General features: G+C 36.4%; 1 protein-coding gene across 2 annotated transcripts in view; it reads left to right on the top strand.

Moving 5' to 3' along the window:
* EIF3E (eukaryotic translation initiation factor 3 subunit E) overlaps positions 1–20,698 on the top strand; it is a 53,392-nt gene that overhangs the window by 26,605 nt on the left and 6,089 nt on the right. For both annotated transcript variants that reach the window (XM_055431738.2, XM_055431739.2), the window contains 3 exons: positions 7,192–7,318; positions 8,448–8,549; positions 9,846–9,955. In XM_055431738.2, the coding sequence (XP_055287713.1) occupies positions 7,192–7,318; positions 8,448–8,549; positions 9,846–9,955 (339 nt within the window). The remainder of the gene's footprint in view (positions 1–7,191; positions 7,319–8,447; positions 8,550–9,845; positions 9,956–20,698) is intronic.

Genomic DNA, 20,698 nt, shown 5'->3' with positions numbered 1-20,698 from the left:
GAGCACAGTGGTTACTGGCAGGCTGTTAAATAGCGATACCTATGGTTTTTTTATATTTGAACTAAATCATATAATTACTGATCCTACAGGAGTGTAAACTAAGATGACTCGCCCAGAATCACACTTAATCCTCACTCCCTTCCTTTTTGTAATGATCAATGTAGATAACTTTACACCCATATAGACAGGATCACTTCTGCCCTAGCAGGTAGGAATTCCCTGCTGTGTTTGGAAGTGTACTGTGGAAATGCTGTATACCAAAAGCTATGGACCGTGAGCTAAAAATTGTGGCCCATTGCCTTTTTTCTCATGGCTGCAATCTGAGAATGACTTTTACATTTTAAATGGTTAGGGGAAAAAATGAAAAGAATAATATTTTGTGATGTGAAAATTATGAAGTTACAGTTTTAATGTCCATAAGTTTTTGTTGGAACACACATTCATTGATGTGTATTGATCTATCTGATCTGTGCGTGTATAGAGATAGATGGATATAGAGAGATACAGAGATAATCTATATCTGCTTTCAGACAGACGGTCATACATTGTTGCACTCGCCTTGCTTCACTGCTGCTCAGTGCTCTTTGAATCCCAGTAATGCTGCCCTAGTACCTGGACCTTTTCAAGTGTCACGTGTATCACTGCACGGCAACATTTTACCAGTGCATACTCATCATGTCAAAACAACAGGAGAAAAGTGGATTTCAGATGTGCTTAAATTTTAAGGCACAATACAGTGGAAATATTTTGTTTCAAATTAGAAAGCAAAGCATTGAACTGGCAGTGTTCAGTTCAGTTCAGTTCAGTCGCTCAGTCGTGTCCGACTCTCCGCGACCCCATGAATCACAGCACGCCAGGCCTCCCTGTCCATCACCAACTCCCGGAATCAGCATCTGCAGGATTTTGGAGCCCAAAAAAACAAAGTCTGACACTGTTTCCACTGCTTTTCCATCTATTTCCCATGAAGTGATGGGACCAGATGCCATGATCTTTGTTTTCTGAATGTTGAGCTTCAAGCCAACCTTTTCACTCTCCTCTTTCACTTTCATCAAGAGGCTTTTGAGTTCCTCTTCACTTTCTGCCATAAGGGTAGTGTCATCTGCATATCTGAGGTTATTGATATTTCTCCCGGCAATCTTGATTCCAGCTTGTGCTTCTTCCAGCCCAGCGTTCCTCATGATGTACTCTGCATATAAGTTAAATAAGCAAGGTGACAATATACAACCTTGACGTACACCTTTTCCTATTTGGAACCAGTCTGTTGTTCCATGTCCAGTTCTAACAGTTGCTTCCTGACCTGCATACAGGTTTCTCAAGAGGCAGGTCAGGTGGTCTGGGATTCCCATCTCTTTCAGAATGTTCCACAGTTTATTGTGATCGACACAGTCATAGGCTTTGGCATAGTCAATAAAGCAGAAATAGATGTTTTTCTGAAACTCTCTTGCTTTCTCAATGATCCAGCGGATGTTGGCAATTTGATCTCTGGTGCCTCTGCCTTTTCTAAAACCTGCTTGAACATCTGGGAGTTCACGGTTTACATACTGCTGAAGCCTGGCTTGGAGAATTTTGAGCATGACTTTACTAGCGTGTGAGATGAGTGCAATTGTGCGGTAGTTTGAGCATTCTTTGGCATTGCCTTTCTTTGGGATTGGAATGAAGACTGACCTCTTCCAGTCCTGTGGCCACTGCTGAGTTTTCCAAATCTGCTGGCATATTGAGTGCAGCACTTTCACAGCATCATCTTTCAAGACTTGAAATAGCTCAACTGGAATTCCATCACCTCCACTAGCTTTGTTCGTAGTGATGCTTTCTAAGGCCCACTTGACTTCACATTCCAAGATGTCTGGCTCTAGGTCAGTGATCACGTTATCATGACTATCTTGGTCGTGAAGATCTTTTTTGTACAGTTCTTCTGTGTATTCCTGCCACCTCTTCTTAATATCTTCTGCTTCTGTTAGGTCCATACCATTTCTGTCCTTTATCGAGCCCATCTTTGCATGAAATGTTCCCTTGGAATCTCTAATTTTCTTGAAGAGGTCTCTTGTTTTTCCTAGTCTGTTGTTTTCCTCTATTTCTTTACATTTATCACTGAGGAAGTCTTTCTTATCTCTCCTTGCTATTCTTTGGAACTCTGCATTCAGATGCTTATATCTTTCCTTTTCTCCTTTGCTTTTCGCCTCTCTTCTTTTCACAGCTATTTGTAAGGCCTCCTCAGACAGCCATTTCGCTCTTTTGCATTTCTTTTCCATGGGGATGGTCTTGGTCCCTGTCTCCTGTACAATGTCACGAACCTCCGTCCAGAGTTCATCAGGCACTCTATCAATCAGATCTAGTCCCTTAAATCTATTTCTCACTTCCACTGTATAATCATAAGGGATTTGATTGAGGTCATATCTGAATGGTCTAGTGGTTTTCCCTACTTTCTTCAATTTCAGTCTGAACTTCGCAATAAGGAGTTCATGATCTGAGCCACAGTCAGCTCCTGGTCTTGTTTTCGCTAACTGTATACAGCTTCTCCATCTTTGGTTGCAAAGAATATAATCAGTCTGATTTCGGTGTTGACCATCTGGTGATGTCCATGTGTAGAGTCTTCTCTTGTGCTGTTGGAAGAGGGTGTTTGCTATGACCAGTGCATTCTCTTGACAAAACTCTATTAGCCTTTGCCCTGCTTCATTCCTTGCTCCAAGGCCAAATTTGCCAGTTACTCCAGGTGTTTCTTGACTTCCTACTTTTGCATTCCAGTCCCCTATAATGAAAAGGACATCTTTTTTGGGTGTTAGTTCTAAAAGGTCTTGTAGGTCTTCATAGAACTGATTAACTTCGGCTTCTTCAGCGTTACTGGTTGGGGCATAGGCCTGGATTACTGTAATATTGAATGGTTTGCCTTGGAAACGAACAGAAATCATCCTGTCATTTTTAAGATTGCATCCAAGTACTGCATTTCGGACTCTTTTGTTGACCATGATGGCTACTCCATTTCTTCTAAGGGATTCCTGCCCACAGTAGTAGATATAATGGTCGTCTGAGTTAAATTCACCCATTCCAGTCCATTTTAATTCACTGATTCCTAGAATGTCAACGTTCACTCTTGCCATCTCCTGTTTGACCACTTCCAATTTGCCTTGATTCATGGACCTAACATTCCAGGTTCCTATGCAATACTGCTCTTTACAGCACCGGACCTTGCTTCTATCACTGGTCACATCCACAACTGGGTATTGGTTTTGCTTTTGCTCCATCCCTTTATTCCTTCTATAGTTATTTCTCCACTGAGCTCCAGTAGCATACTGGGCACCTACCGACCTGGGGAATTCCTCATTCAGTATCCTATCATTTTGCCCTTTGTTACTGTTCATGGGGTTCTCAAGGCAAGTATACTGAAGTGGTTTGCCATTCCCTTCTCCAGTGGACCACATTCGGCTGTGGTCCATATGATCAGATTGGCTAGTTTCCTGTGATTATGATATCAGTCTGTCCGCCCTCTGGTGCCCCCTAGCAATACCTACCGTCTTATTTGGGTTTTTCTTACCTTGGTCGTGGAAAATCTCTTCACAGCCGCTCCAGCAAAGTGCAGCCGCTGTACCTTACCTTGGGTGAGGGGTATCTCCTCCAGGCCGCCCCTCCTGACCTTGAACGCGGAGTAGCTCCTCTCGGCCCTCCTGCGCCCGCGCAGCCACCGCCTGTTGGACGTGGGGTAGCTCCTCTCGGCCACTGGCCCTGGCCTCAGGCGTGGGGTAGCTCCTCAAGGCCGCACCTCTTTGCGTGGTTCGTTGTGCTGGGGCCGGCGTCTCTCGCGTCACGTCTGCGCCGCCGTGTAGATATACTAAAAGTGTACAGTGTTCATCCATATAACCAGGCTGTAAGCACTCATTACAATATGCCCAACTGATTACAAAGCAGCTCTCAGAAAGATTAGGAAATGTAAAACAATATTGCAGCAGAATTTCCTCACAAAATTAAGGAAAATGAGGCTTCAACCAAAGTTAAGTTTCTGAACAGCTCTTTTGTTAACCAAGTAAGGAAAGCCATTTACTAGTTATGTTCAGTTGCAGCAGCCAAATAAACATGTCCAGAACAAAAGAATTGATTTAAAACTTATAGCCTTCTACTGAGAACTGTTCCTCAGAATTGAAGATATTGGGAGCACATCAGTAGTCAATTAAATAAAGTATATGATTTTTTACTGATTTCTTAGATTCTGTTGATAGATGTTTATCAATATGAGTAGTTGTTGGTTTGAGGAATCAGTGTTGGCTTTGAAGTGTCTGAAGAACACACCTTTATGAATAGTCTGTGGAACAACTACAGTTGAAAATATTTTCAGAGTTAAGAAAACACTAATTTAGTACAACCTGAAGTGGAATCTGCTAAACTGTGTTAAAAATGTTGGTGGCAAATTGTGGGCGAGAAAATTGCTTATTGGACAAATTTACAAAGCTTGTGAAAATGTGAGGTGTTGAAAGCCTATAGTTGTCCATTGCACTATACATTTCCATGTATTTTGTGGAAGATTTCTGAATCCATGGTGTATTATTAAACCATTAGCGTCAGCAGTGAACTTCATTTTCTGTTGTGGGCTTAACTGTTCTCGGTCCCTGAATTTTTGTTTGACGATAGAATATCTTGACTTTGTGGCAAAGTTTTAGTGTGACTTTTTCTAGGTTGGAGTAAGATGGAAATTTTCCTAAATAAAAAATTGCCCTCAACCGTTATGAGCAAGCCCTGAATGACTCTGGAAGTTATATTTTGTTATATACTTAATGTTTCTTAGTTCAACCTAAAATTACAAATCTGAACAGTACTTATATGCAGACTTAACTACAGCAGGCATTTGATGATGAATAACATAGTATGAATCCTAAGTGATGTCTAGCTGCTTTAACCTTTCCTGTTTTCAAAAGTTTAAAGAAGAAATGAGACCTTTATTCCCACACAGATTTGTAGCAGATACATTTTTTAAGCTCAAGTTACATTTCCAAAAAGTTTTAGATCTCATTGTAAGTACAAAGGAAATTTCTGTGTATGAAAATCCATCTAACTGTGCAATTGAAATATAAATGATTTATTTGCAATGTAATGATAGCTAAAAGGCAGTATCAAAAGATCTTAACAGAATTCTAAAAAAGCCTTCCCCAAGTGATAAATATGCTAAATTAAAGTCTTATCATTTATATCAATGTTTGGTAATACCTGCATACATTAAAAAATCATTGTCGGGTTAAATATGTAAAATCTCATTACAGATTAACAAATAAACATTTGTAATAAATTTTAATAGGGATCTCTAAATTTGAACCCAATTAAACAAAGTTACCATATGAAGGGAATTTTACTATTTTTATTAGTAGACTTGAATTATAAATATTTGTAGTCACCTATTATATTTTGAGTTTTTATAATAAAATATTTTAGAAATTTGTTTTATTTTTTTATAGGTGCCTGATTAATATTCTGAGTCTTGCCTCTTGACCTGCAAAACCTAAAATATTCATTATCTGGCCCTTCACAATAATTTTCTAACCCTGCTGTATACTCACATGCTGCTGCTAAGTCACTTCAGTCGTGTCCGACTCTGTGTGACCCCATAGACGGAAGCCCACCAGGCTCCCCCTTCCCTGGGATTCTCCAGGCAAGAACACTGGAGTGGGTTGCCATTTCCTTCTCCAGTGTGTGAAAGTGAAAAGTGAAAGTAAAGTCACTCAGTCATGTCTGACCCCTAGCGACCCCATGGACTGCAGCCTACCAGGCTCCTCCATCCATGGGATTTTCTAGGCAAGAGTCCTGGAGTGGTTTGCCATTGCCTTCTCCGGTATACTCACATAGAGAGAGATGATTTCTTAAGGACATCATTTTCCAATAAGAACAGTGAAATTATACATGATGCAATAATACAGAGAAAGGATAAGTAAAAGGGGGGGTTACCATCATATAAAATAAACTTTAGTCTTCTATGAATAAATCTATGAATGGGTTCCATAAATGCCTACTTAAACTACCTACTTCAAATCTGATTAAGAAAACCAGTCATGCTCTCCTATACACCATGTCTCTGGTAAGAGTAGTTAGGCAGTCATTTGTACTGAACAACAAACATTGCATTTAAAGTTTTCTGCCTAAAACTCATACTTAATTTTTCAGATAATGAAGCTTTTAGCTTATTTATTTAGTTATCTTTTCTTAGAAATTGCTTTGTTCTTGAGTTAATGTTGATTATACCTTGCCTTGTTTAGAGGGGATTTAAAGAGGACTAAGTGCAACTAGATTTTATCTGAATGTTAGGTTATTATCAGATTGTATGAAGCGACTTAGCAGCAGCAGCAGGGTCCTCTTATGAGTTCAAACAGCATTTTATGGGGTATCTACAATATGACAAAGTATAGAGATTTATTAACATTATAGTCTGGGAGAACTTGGGAGATAAGGTTTCTCTGCTGGACCTTGAAGAATGGCTAGAATTTAGACTTTCAGAGGGATGTGTTTGGGAGAGCAGTTCGTGTGGAGTGAGCTTTAAGAAGTGAGGAAAGCAGGAGGCAGTCAGTGGTGTGCTGGGAAATAGAGCTGGATGGGTACTTTGGAGCTTGAAGATTCAACTAAGAGAAATGGACTTTATTGACAAATATTTCCAACTTGGTGCTCAGAGGTTCTTACTGGATAAAAATTAGAGAGCTGGAAAAGGAAATTGAGCAGAAGAAATATTGGATAAACACCAAATGACCAAGGGTGGTCAGCTGCTGATCAACAGAATAGTTCCCAGTCTTCCATCCCCTGAAATTAATTTTTTTAAACTTAATTTGTGTAAGCGCCTGATTCTCTTAATTATGAGGAGTGTTTTGCACATAGCTTTTCATACATTTGTTCTTACAGGTAAATGAAATCTTTTAAAACAGACTGATGGCTTGTATAAGGGCCTTTCAAAATCCTTTTATTCAGCAGTGGTAATAGAATTATTTACCTCTTAAGTGAGTCTCTCATCTCACTCCAAATTGAGAAATACCAGCTAACATTCTTAGCATTTAAACTTTTTCTTGGTGAAGACGGCCCTAATAATACTCATTTGTAATTTTATACAATCCTTGGTTACTGAAACAGTGCAGTGTGATGGGCTGCTCAAGTGTTTTCTTTAAATCACAGACGGTTATAGATCTAGAAAAACTGGGTAAGTTATTAAGTAAATTTCATATTTTTATTTAGGTATCTTAATGCAATTCAAACGATGTGTCCACATATTCTCCGTTATTTGACCACAGCAGTCATCACAAACAAAGATGTTCGAAAACGCCGGCAGGTGCTAAAAGATCTGGTCAAAGTTATTCAGCAGGTAAAAAGTAAAATCTTTATTTATTTTTAAAATGTGCCTAAACTTTAACCTCTTTTTCTTGAAGAAGTAGGACTCTTAGTCCTTACGGTGAAAAAAGTGAAAGTGAAAGTCGCTCAGTCACGTCTGACTCTTCTCAACCCCGTGGACTATACAGTCCATGGAATTCTCCAGGCCAGAATACTGGAGTGGGTAGCCTTTCAATTCTTCAGGGGATCTTTCCAACCCAGGGATCGAACCCAGGTCTCCCACATTGCAGGCAGATTCTTTACCAGCCGAGCCACAAAGGAAACCCAAGAATACTGGGGTGGGTAGCCTATCCCTTCTCCAGAGGATCTTCCCAACCCAGAAATTGAACCGGGGTCTCCTGCATTGCAGGCGGATTCTTTACCAACTGAGCTATCAGGGAAACCCCTGTTGGTAGGGTAAAATCTTTGAAAAAAATAGGAGGAAAGTATACATGAAAAGAAAAGAGCCCCAAATGGGCATATGCTGCCTTTCAGTTCAGGATATATTTATGGGAGATGTGGCATGAATGAATACTGCTCTCTGCTAGTTGGATGCTTAGTACACATTGTGTGTTAGTGTTGCTCTTACTGCAAAGAGTGAAGGAGATATGGAGCCTGGGTTTTTTTTGAAGGCACTGCCTACATAATACCAGAGTAGTTGATCTTTACATAATGTTAATAGTACCCATGTTGTGCAAAAGCTATAGCACTACTGCTTGGTTTTAGTGAATTTCTCAACAATAACTAACTGTGGGTTCAAAAAGAACTTAAATATTTATTTTATCTAAGAATAATTTAGATAGAAAAAGGCAGTTTTATTCATCAGAATATGAATACACTTTACTTGGAGAAGTTCTTCTCTGTTTATTGACAAAGGGAGACTTCTGGCAGTAGAGGAATTTGAAAGCTTTTGGAATGGTTGTAGGATGACCATTTAGAGAACTTGGTTTAGGAGGTATTATAAGGTTAAGGTGTGGCCTTGAATTAGGATATGAGCTTTGAGAAGATAGTACTTGGTAATTTGTTAGAAACTAATGGTAAGGGAGGAGAAAATAGGAAGATTGGGGGCAGTCTACTGCTAAACAGTGTTGAATCAAATCCAGCTTAACCTTTCACTTTTACAGGAGTCTTACACATATAAAGATCCAATTACAGAATTTGTTGAATGCTTATATGTTAATTTTGACTTTGATGGGGCTCAGAAAAAGCTAAGGGAATGTGAATCAGTAAGTATAAATTTTTGCTTACAAATTAATAGTAATTCTTTAATTTGGGGGTATTATAAGAACTAATCTAACAGGGTTTTATTAATTATGTCAGAAATGTTTATTAATCTTAAAATGGCAGACTGTTTAGAAATGTGTTGGGTTGAAGACATTTTTAGTGTTATTACTGTGTGTCTATCCCTTTTGTTAACAGTTGGTTAAAACATTAAAGGCTTTATAAATTCACATATAATTTCATGTCTTATCCTGAATGAATAAAAATATGTGAAATGCTTTATATGTCATAAACAAGATTATATCAAGTTTTATATCACAGTTGTGATTCCAGCTTGTTACATAAGCAGGCCTAATTTGAAATTTTTCTTACAATTGTATTTTAACATTTGCTGTAAAGCAGTCAAGCTAAGAGTGAATTTTTAAACTAGTGTCTTCTGTTAGCTGTCAGAAACTAAGGTACTGTCAGAGAATTTGAAAGAGTTGGGCTTACAGTCTTTTTTCTTAGTAAGTTAGTTTGCAAGTTTTGAAAAACTAAGAATTACCTGTTAAATGCATTTACCAAATCTGTAAGTTACTAGCTCTTGGTTTCATTTTTGAACACAATTACTAGCCCAGAAAGGGGAAGAGATCTTATTTGTCTAAGGAAAAGAAAATTACGTAAGTATACCTTTAGAAATGATTTTCAAACATTGAAAAAAATTTGTAACAACTTGTATATATGTAGTATAACAACTTATGTACACGCAATCAAATGTGACATTATTAAATATTGGTGTTTATTGTAATACTAAGTATCTAGGCCGTGCCAGGCAGTGGGGCACTTGGTTGCTGTTCTTGAAGTTAAAATATTCTCTTAATTATGATACATCTGTGAAATAGGTGTCACCCTTTGAATTTTTTTCTCCTGTGGCTTTCTGGTCTACTTATTATCACAGAAGTATGAATACTTTTAGTCCATATCTACTTTAAAAAGCTGGAAATACGTTATCTAGAGAGCATTTATATAGGTTAATGACAGGACAAAGCTACTTTGTCCTGAGGTTGTTCAGGTCATCAGTGGAACAAGGAAACGTAGTTTTTAGCTCTTTTTCTTGTAGCATTCATTTTCTTATTTGCATTTTTAGAGACTTGAATATAGTGTTCTAAAAAGTGTTATGAAGTAGAACCTGTGATATTAGATGAGAGAGTTGTAGTGAAAGGAATAATGAGTAAAAAACAAAGAACGACATATTTGAGACAAATTTTTTAAATTGCTCATCGGCACTTATAATTATTTCCTCTTATATTTTATTCTTATAGGTACTAGTGAATGATTTCTTCTTGGTGGCTTGTCTTGAGGATTTCATTGAAAATGCCCGTCTCTTCATATTTGAGACTTTTTGTCGCATCCATCAGTGTATCAGCATTAAGTAAGAATACTGATTTAATTCTACTTTTAAATTCCTATAAACTTTCATTTATTGTAAAGTTACAGTTACTAGGATTCCAGTTAATTGGATTTCTGTTTTATTTCTCTGTGCTGTAGTAGAAAAAGGAAATGTTATAGTGATTTATTAAAAATCCTAACTTTTGTTCGAATTCTGTGATGCTTCAGATTATTCTTATTTTCCATATGTGTGAGAAGGCATGATTTTTGAAAATTACTTCAAGGAAGTATTATGATTGTCAGAGAGTTACCTTTTTAAAGAATACTATTATATCACTACACAGGGAGAAAAGAGCAATGACCAGTTTTAGAATGGTTTTCAACAGGAGTTCACTTAAGGGATTAGTCCTTAGTAAATTGGAAATGCTGTTGAAAAGACCACATTTGGTAATTATTTCATTTAATTGAATTTATTTTATTTAATTATATATTTGAATTCTCATAGTAAACTCCTGTGACATCCTAAAATGTTGAAACATGGAAAAGTTATGGAGAATTTCAGTTGAAATTTTCTCTGTTGTGTGAGGAAATTGTGGGGAAAAAATTGTGAAACTTACATAACTTATTAGAAACTGATTTTATGTATTAGAATTTGAAAAATAGCAGTGCCCCTTGACCACAGATGAAGTCAAACAGTAAATGCTCCTTAAATGTTTAAAAACTTACTACGTTAATGTTTGCCTCTTAGGAATTGTATGTACACCAAAGTTTTTCTTTAGAGCCTTTTGTTTTCACTAAGTCATCCATTCTTGCTTGCCTTATTTTAGTGGGTTGTCATTGAAGTGGTTATTCAGAATTAGAATTATAGTGTGAACATCGGTCTTTTCCTTTGGGAGTTGAAGCTTTGACCTTATTTAGTACTTTATTATAGCTAGCAGACATACTGATATAATTTTAAAAATCTGGTTCCCAATCTAGTTCCCTTAAGGAATACATGGAAATTCCTAACAGTCATTAGTCATATTTATGTATATGCACAAGCAGGTAAAGGAAGAGCTCTTTCACTTTATTTTACCTGTACTTCTGTTCGGCTTTTCTCCTGACTCCATGGAACCATATGACTGACTCTGGAAACCCAGTTTTACGAAACACTGATGCAGTACAACTCCTTTGTTTTGTAGCTGCCCCTTTATAGCTGAAAAACTGAAGGCTCAGAGACATTAAGCAGCTTAGGTCTTATTTAATGCAAGATTCTGAGCTAATAGCTCTCTGACATTCATTGTCTTGACCCTGGTTATACTTTCTTTTTCATTGTGAGCAATTGATATTTTTAGAAATAGCCGATTTAGACTAATTTGTCATTAATGTATCATTTGAGCCAGAGGATAAAGATGGAAAAAACCATGAGTCAATGTTTAATTTTTTTGTCCAGAATCTGTAGAGTTTTGTTTTTTATCTTACAAATATAGACTCCCTGAAGCCACCACAAACTTTCTGAATCCAGTTTTCTGTGTTATGCCGTGTAGGGCTTCTGTGTTACACTAACTAGGGCTACTTTACTATTCCAGTTACGGAACACATCCAAAGCACATCCAAGATTGAGAACCATTGCATCAGGTCACAAAATTTTTTTAGGCACATAGTTATAGCCTGTTAGGGTAATGGATTGAAAAATGAGTGATTTAATATTTTTAGTATGCAGTGAATTAACAGGATAGAGAACAAGCATAAAGTACCGCTTCCTGTGAATAAACAGTTCTTAGTGCAGCAGTGATATCTCAGATTGTAAGGTTTGGGGGGTGGTACCGGAGAGTATGGGGGCTAGTAGGACTCAGTCCAGGGGCCTAGGCTTCTTCATGTTTTTAGAACTGCTTTAATGGGTTAGAAATATGACTGAAAATAATGTTAAGCATCTAAGTTGGGCTTTTATAAATACAGCACATATCTTCACTCAGATACCAGGGACTTGGAATCCATGATAATGACCAAACTAGCTATTGTTTACATTCGAACAGTACATAGAAAAAATTATTGTTCTCTAGTTCAGAGGTTTTTAAACCTAGCTATACATCAGAATCATCTGGAGAACTTAAAAAACCACCAATAACTTAAACTTAAGAATGGATTTTTCTGGCTTTACCACCGACCTTCTGAATCAGAATCTCTGGGATCAAGACTTGAGAATCTGGTTTAAAACTTCCCAGGTCCAATCCCTAAAAAATTAAAGCATTCTCAGAATGGGAAGGGACAGATCTCAGCACCTGTAATTTTCAGAGCTCCTCTCAAAAATTCTGATGTAAGAATTAATGAAGAAATCCTCTGTGCCCTTTACAGTTTCCTTCAGTGGTAACATTTGGTGAACCATAATAAAACACCACAACCACCCTATTGATGTTGATACATTCAGATATAGAACATTTCTGACACAACACAAATTCCTGATTTCTCTTTTATACCCATACACCCTTCCCTCTTGCCTCTTATGAACCCTGGCAACCACTCATCTGTTTGCTATTTCTGTAATTTTGTCATTTAAAGGATGTGCAAAACTTTTTTAAAAGTAGTGTTCAAGGTAGTCCTCTTCTTTCTGAAGAGGATAAATGCATATGATACAGATTATGATATAATTAGTGAAGAGCAGTTTAACTATGACAGCTTTTGAAAGAAGAAAATACTACAGAGTGAATGAGTGCCAGGCACTGGATAGAAAGTAGAGAACACAGCCTTAGAGCTTAAAATCCAGAGGAAGAAACATACTAAATAAAGATAAGATTATAATTAGGATAGGCATTTTGAAGAAAAATACAGAGTTATTAGAATAACATGGACGTAATTTGTATACAGAAAAGTCAGAGAAATAATTTGAATTGAAGTTTCACTGAACCCTGATAGCTCTCTAAATATCTTTAAGTAGATTCTTTTCTATCGTATACTAATTATGACAAATCACTCCATTTACTAGTTTACGCTGGCCTATCTCTGCTTCTGATTAATTTAGTTATTTGACGTTTGGGCTTTCTTAGGGCTGGGGGAAGGATTTGTCTCTATCTTCCTTTCTCTTCCCTAGTGGACACATATCAAATGCTGTTCAGCATTATAAAGCCCTGGTTGTTTATTAAATAACCCTTTCCATTTGTGATTTGGAACAGTCTCTGTTGATAGGATTCTTCACTAAATGGCACATGTGATAGTCTTATCTTTATAAAAATGCGTATTACGAATGTTTTTATCAGTTTATACACAGCCCTGTAGATTTATAGGATAAGTTACAAATCTGTTTACCATGAAGTATGCAGCATCTGTCAAAAAAGATTACTGTGGTGGGATTTAATTTAGTATAGCCGAATAGTTTATCAGATATGGTGTGTCTGAAATTTAAAAGCTGTTCTAGAATAATTCTTGGACCAGTTTTCAGTTGCAGATAAAAACAAAGTATGGAAGTAATATTTTGAATGTGTGTGATAAACATGTTGGAGCATACATTAATATAATTTCCCTATGGGGGTTAGTTTTGGCTTTTCACAAAAGTATGTATTTGCCAACTGCTCTTGCATTTAAGTTATGAAGTCATTCCACTTTGCTTATTTTATTCAGTAACATTTTAGATCTTAATATTTTTCTTAAAGGCTTTATTACCATATAGCAATTTATATTTAATTATACTTTGATATTAGGGATAAAAGGTTTGTTTCCAGATGAAGATTATTTTTAACAGCCATTATCATTGTATTTCTGTGTTAATTATCAAGTAATATAGTGTCATTTTTCACTAATGAGATGTTGGTAAATTCAGTGAGAATTTTCATTTGTCATACAGAGCATTTCATTTCTCAGTTTTCTCCTGTTCTTTCTCCTATTTCCTCCTAATCTTACAGTTAAATACAGTTTACACTTAACACTTACTTTTTAATTAATTGTCATAGGATATTCTTATAAAAGATTAGAGTTCTTTGTATATATAAAATAGGTAACCACGGTCTTCAGTGGAAAACAGGCCAGAGATTTCCATAACTTAATGGCTTAAGTCAGTAATTTTTTAAATAAGTTGTGCTTATCAGCTAAAATTTGGAAAGCCAGGTTATTAAACAGGTAATTGATAAGCTTCTGAAATTCTGGACCCCAAATCTTTATTTATTAAGATACATCAGGGTAAGGACTGTGGAAGGGTTCAGAAAAAGAAGACTGTCGAAAAGATTAGTCATTGAATAGACAATCAGCCTAGAGTTGATGAAAGCCTAATTGGTTCTCTAGATTTAGATTTAGATTTATATACCTTATGTTCTTAGTTGGGACGACTGGTCTTAATGCTTTCCCAGAAAGAAGAAAAGTATCTGATTTTGTGCTAAGAGTTATGAATATGTTTTACTAATGAAACTGAATAGAGGATAAAATAATTATTTTTTTCTATGCCTTAAAATAGCACTTAGGATTCTATTTTTTCCCCTCTGCCCCAAAGGAATGAAGGCTTCCCAGGTGGCAGAGTATTAAAGAATCTGCTTGCCAATGCAGGAGACACAGGGTCAGGAAGATCCCCTGAAGTAGGAAATAGCAACCCATTCCCAATATTCTTGCTTGAAAAATTCCATGGACAGAGGAGCCTACTGGGCTAGTCCATGGGGTCGCAAAGAGCTGGATGTGTCTGAGCATGCACAGGAATGATTTACATATTTATTTAGTCAAAGTTATTACTAAGCTTTTCCTTTATTGTACTGACTTTGTGTTTTATTTAAAAGTTCTTTCTCATAAAAGGTTTATATGCTGTTTACCTATTTTCTTCTAGGACCTCTGTGACTTTATTTCTTCTGTTTGAATCCATCAAGGGTTTATTTGGAAATAGAAAGTAGCTCCTCTCCCTGTCCCCAAAATAGCCAACATGATTTATTGAAAAGCTGTTTTCTCCCACTTATTTGAAATGCCATCCATATTGTATTTGAAATTATTACTTGTTTATGGGACTTTTTCTCAACTCTTTAATCTTTTTATAAATTGTGTGTTAGTGTCTGAACTTAATATCAAATAAGTGCTGAGTTAATTTAGCACCTTGTTTCAAATAAGGTAGATTTGTAGTATGTTTATCTAGTATTCGGTATTTGTTTTCTCTGGAATTGATAATTGCCACTTTCCCGCCATTTGCTTTGTTGTTTTCCTTAATGACTTTTTCATTAATTCTGTTTCAGAGTCTTTGCCAGTTTATAAATCTCTTTTCAAAATTGATTAATTCTATCAGTTTTATCTTCCTCAAAAAATCTGGACTTGGACATAATATTATGCCTTCCTTTATTATCTTACTTGGTAAAGCATATTCTTCAGTGGCTTTATAAGGTACGATACTTTGAAGGTAAATTTTTTTCACATCTGAAATTCTGTATTTTACTTTCATACTTGAGTAGTGGTATTGCTAGGCATGGTACGCTCATTTGAAAACTACTCCAGAATTTTGTTATAGAAATCAGAAGACTTTTTTTTTTTTTTTAATTCCTCATCTTTTATACCTGAGAAGGCAATGGCAACCCACTCCAGTACTCCTGCCTAGAAAATCCCATGGATGGAGGAGCCTGGTAGGCTACAGTCCCTGGGGTTGCTAAGAGTCGGATACGACTGAGCGACTTCGCTTTCACTCATTGGAGAAGGAAATGGCAACCCACTCCAGTGTTCTTGCCTGGAGAATCCCAGGGATGGGGGAGCCTGGTGGGCTGCCATCTATGGTGTTGCACAGAGTCGGACATGACCGAAGCGACTCAGCAGCAGCATCTTTTATACAGGTGTTTTGTTTTCCTCTCTAGCAATGGGGAGGGGGAGGTTTTTTGGTGCCCGTTGTCTGAAATTTTACAGTGATATGCCTTTGTATAGGTCTGTTTTAATTTTTCGTATTTGTTGTTATTGTTAGTCGCTAAATTGTGTCTGACTCTTTGCAACCCTATGGATTGCAGCATGCCCGACTTCCCTGTCTTCCACTATCTCCTGGAGTTTGCTCAAGTTCATGTCCATTGAGTCAGTGATGCTTTCTAACCATCTTATCCTCTGCCACCCTCTTCACCTTTTGCCTTGAGTCTTTCCCAGCATCAGAGTCTTTTCTAATGAGTTGGCTCTTGGCATCAGGTGTTGGAGCTTAAGCATCAGTCCTTCAGTGAATATTCAGGTTGACTTCCTTTAGGATTGACTGGTTTTATTTCCTTTTAAGGAGATCAATTCTTCATATTGGACTCTCTAAATTTAGAAGTTCGTGGCCTCCAGATCTGGTAATTTTTGTTGAATTAGAATTATTTCTTTAACAGTTTCTTCTTTATGTTCACCATTTATTCTTTCTGGAACTTCTGTTATTCAGGTATTAGACCTCCTGATCAGACTTCCAATTTTCTTATCATTTCTCTATTTTCCATCACATTATCTTTGTTTTCTACAGTCTGGGAAATTTTCTCCCAGAGAAATCTTCTGTGGATTAAAAATAGTCTCTGATGTTAGTTTTCAATTTCCGAAAGACCTCTGTCACTCTTCTTTTTCTGAATATTTTTTATAGCATTCTGTTCTTATTTTATGAATGCAGTTCCACAGTTTTTAATTTTACTAAGGATATTAATGATACTTTTTGTTCTAGTTTTCTTAAAATTGAGATTATAATTAACATATAGCAAAACAGTTTTAGGTATACAACATAATGATTTGATATTTGTGTATATTGTGAAATGATCACCTTAATAGGTGTAGTTGACGTTCATTGCCACACATCGTTGCAATTTTTTCCTCTTGTGATGAGATTTACTCTTATTTGTAGTCCCCATGCTATGCATTATATTCCATGGCTTATTTATTCTGTAACTGGAAGTTTGTACCTTTTGACCTTTCATCCAGTCCCACCCACCCCCATCTCTTCTTTGTATCTATGAGCATTTTTTGTTTTGTTTTAGAGTCCACCTATAAGTGAGATCATATGGTGTTTGTTGTTTGGTTTTTTTTTTTTGGTCTGGCTTAATTCATTTGGCATACTGCCCTCAACATGCAAATAGTACAATTTCATTTTTTTAATGGTTAAATAACTGTATGTGTGCGCAGTCACATTTTGTTTATTCATTCATCCATTGATGGGCGCTTAGGTTGCTTGGTATTATAAGTAATGCTGCAGTGAACATGGGTTTACCTATATCTTTTCAAGTTAGAATTTTCATTTCCTTCAGATAAATTTAAGTGGAATAGCTTGGTCATACTGAATTGTTTGAAGAATCCACTTAGTGTCTTCCATAGTGATTGTACCAATTCACCTGAATACCAGCAATGCATCAAAAGTTTCCCTTTCTCCACATTCTTGCTAATAATTACTTCTTACATTTTAATGATAACCGTCCTAACAGGTATGAGATGATATCTCATTGTTTTGATTTGTGTTTCTCTGATGGTTAGTGATGTCGAGCATGTTTTCATGTACCTCTTAGCCCTCTGTATGTCTTCCTTGGAAAAGTATTTATTCAGGTCCTCTTCCCATTTTTAAATCATTTGTTTTTGTTTTTTTTTTTTTTGATACTGAGTTAATATGTGTTCTTTCTATATTTTGGATATTAACCCCTTATATATGTGGTTTGCAATATTTTCTCCCACTTGGCAGGTTACTTTTTCATCTTGATAGTTTCCTTTGCTCTACAGGGGCTTTTTACTTTGATGTTTCTTTTTTCTTTTGTTACCTTTGTGTTCGAATTTATTTTGGTATCAGGTGTAAAAAATCCTCACAATGATGTATGTCAAGAACTTAACTGCTTGTGTGTGTGTGTGTTTTTAAAGGAGTTTTATAGTTCCAAGTTTTAATGTTCAAGTCTTTAATTCATTTTGAGTTAATTTTTGTATATATGGCGTGAGGACTGGTCCAGTTTCATCTGTTTGCGTCTAATTGTCCAGTTTTCCCAGCACCATTTGTTGGATAGAGACTGTTCTTTTTCCATTGTATATTCTTTCCTCCTTTGTCATAAATTAATTTACCATATATGCTTCAGTTCGAGCTCTCTATTCTGTTCCATTAATCTATGTGTCTATATTTATGCCAGTAGCATAGTGTTTTGATTACTATAGCTTTTTGATATAGTTTGGAATCAAAGAATGTGAAGCCTCCAGCTTTGTTCTTTTTTCTCAAGATTTGGTGGAAAGGCTGTTTGGGGCTTTGGGCTTTCCTGGTGGCTTAGATGGTAGAGAATCTGCTTGCAGTGTGGGAGACCTGGGTTCAATCCCTGTGTTGGGAAGGTCTCCTGGAGGAGGGCATGGCAACCCACTTCAGTATTCTTGACTGGAGAATTCCATGGACATAGGAACCTGGTGGGCTACAGTCCATGGGGTTGCAAAGAGTCAGACATGAGACTGAATGACTAAGCATGCATTTAGGGTTTTATGTGTTACTTACTTAACATAACAACGACTTCCCTGGCAGTCCAGTGGTTAAAACTTCACCTTCCAGTACAGGGAGTGCAAGTTTGATCCCTAGTTCAGTTCAGTTCAGTTCAGTCGCTCAGTCGTGTCCGACTCTCCGTGACCCCATGGATCCCTAGTTGGGGAGCCGAAATCCCACATCCCTTGGGGCCAAAAACCCAAAACATAAAAAAGGAAGCAATATTGTAACAAATTCAAATGATCCACATTAAAAAAAGAAACAACTGTTCAGTATCTTGTGTCACTTGAGCAGGAGAGCTTTTCAACTAAAAGGTGTGAATGAGGGATTTACACAAAATATTTAATGTATCTTTATTTTACTGAAGTATAATTGATTTATAATGTGTTAATTTCTGCTGTACAGCAAAGTGATTCACTTATATATGGGCTTCCCTGATAGCTCAGTCGGTAAAGAATCCATTTCCAATGCAGGAGACCTGGATTCAATTCCTGGGTGGGTAAGATCCCCTGGAGAAGGGAACGGCAACCCACTCCAGTATTATCTTATTGAAGTATAGTTGATTTATAATGTGTTAATTTCTGTACAACAAAGTGATTCATTTATATATATATATATATAAAATTGTAACAAATTCAACAAATATATATGTATTCCATTTCATATTACTTTATGGGTTATTATGAGATATTGAATATAGTTCCCTGTGCTGTTTTTTTCATAGGACCTTGTTGGTTATCCATTCTCTACTTAATAGTTTGCATCTACTAATCCCATATTCCCAATCCATCCCTCCCCCAGCCCTCTTCCTTTTTGGCAACCACAAGTCTGTTCTCTATGTCTTTGAGTTTGTTTCATAGATAAGTTATTTGTGTCATATTTTAGATACCACATATAAGTTGTATCATATGGTATTTGTGTTTCTTTTTCTGACTTAAATCACTTAGTGTATCTCTCAGTCCATCCATGTTGCAGCAGATGGCATTATTTCACAATCTTCTTTATGGCTGAGTAGTATTTTATTGTGTGTATATATGAAGGTGAAGTCGCTCAGTCATGTCCTACTCTTTGTGACCCCATGGACTGAAGCCTACCAGGCTCCTCTGTCCATGGGTTTTTCCAGGCAAGAGTACTGGAGTGGGTTGCCATTTCCTTCTCCGGTGGATCTTCCCAACCCAGGGATCGAATCCAGGTCTCCCGCATTGTAGACAGATGCTTTATATTGTGTCTATATACCACATCTTTATCTATTCATCTGTCTTTGGACATTTAGATTGTTTCCATGTCTTGGCTATTGTGAATAGTGCTGCTGTGAACATAGGGGCGCGTGTATCTTTTTGAATTATGGTTTCGTCTGACTGTATCTCCAGGAGTGGGATTGCTGGGTCATGTGGCAACTCTAGTTTTTTGAGCAACTTCCATACTGTTTTCTACAGTGGTTGCACCAATTTACATTCCCATCAACAGTGTAGGAGGGTTCCTTTTCTTCACACCATCTCCTTTGTTTGTTGACTTTTAATGGTGGCCATTCTGACTGGTGGTCATTATAATTTTGACTTGCATTTCTCTAGTAGTTAACAATTATTAGCTATCTGTATGTGTTTGGAGAAATGTCTGTTTAGGTTTTCTGCACATTTTTTCGATTAGGTTTTTTTGTTTTTGTTATTTAGCTATGTGAGCTGTTTGTATATTTTGGAAATGTAAATCTTTGTCAATCACATCATATGCAAGTATTTTTCATAGTCAGTAGGTTGACCTTTTGTTTAGTTTCTTTTACTATGCAAAAGCTTGTGTTTGATTACATTCTATTTGTTTACTTTAATATTTATTGCCTTGGGGGATTGACCTAAGAAAACAGTATGGTTTACATTAGGAAATATTTCACCTATATTCTCTTCTCAGAGTTTTAAATCATGTCATGTCTTAAATATAAGATTTTAAACCTAAAATGTCTTCTTTAAGCTCCCGCAGACAAGGTTGAGATTTTAATATTATCTGAATAATCTGGAAGTTATTTTTGAGTTTGAAACTTAAATTGAATTAGGATTTTTTTTTCCCCAGAAATTCTGCCTTTTGATATATTTTGTCTTTTAATTGATAAACTGAATTATTTTAAATAACACAAAATAAGCATGGTGTAGGATAGCTAAAGGCAAGTTTTTGTTTCTTCAAACTTTAATAAGATAGTTATTTTTTATTTTTAAATCTTTACTTTTTTTTTTATAAAATCAGCAAAATGTAAGAGAATTGTGGACTTAGAGAACTTCTCTCTGTTATTTAATTTCTTTTACTGTGTATATTTTCCTGTTATTTAAAATGGATTATTGCCACATTCTCTTACAAAGTGGTAGCCTAGATAACCTGAGAAGGTATCAATAATTTACTAATACTTCTCAGACCTTATTTCAGATTTTTCTTTGA

The sequence above is a fragment of the Moschus berezovskii genome, chromosome 16 (genome assembly GCF_049115385.1).
Source record: "Moschus berezovskii isolate FMDL1 chromosome 16, NW_MosBer_1.0, whole genome shotgun sequence".
NCBI lineage: Eukaryota > Metazoa > Chordata > Mammalia > Artiodactyla > Moschidae > Moschus > Moschus berezovskii.
This window is presented reverse-complemented; position numbering and strand designations above follow the sequence as displayed.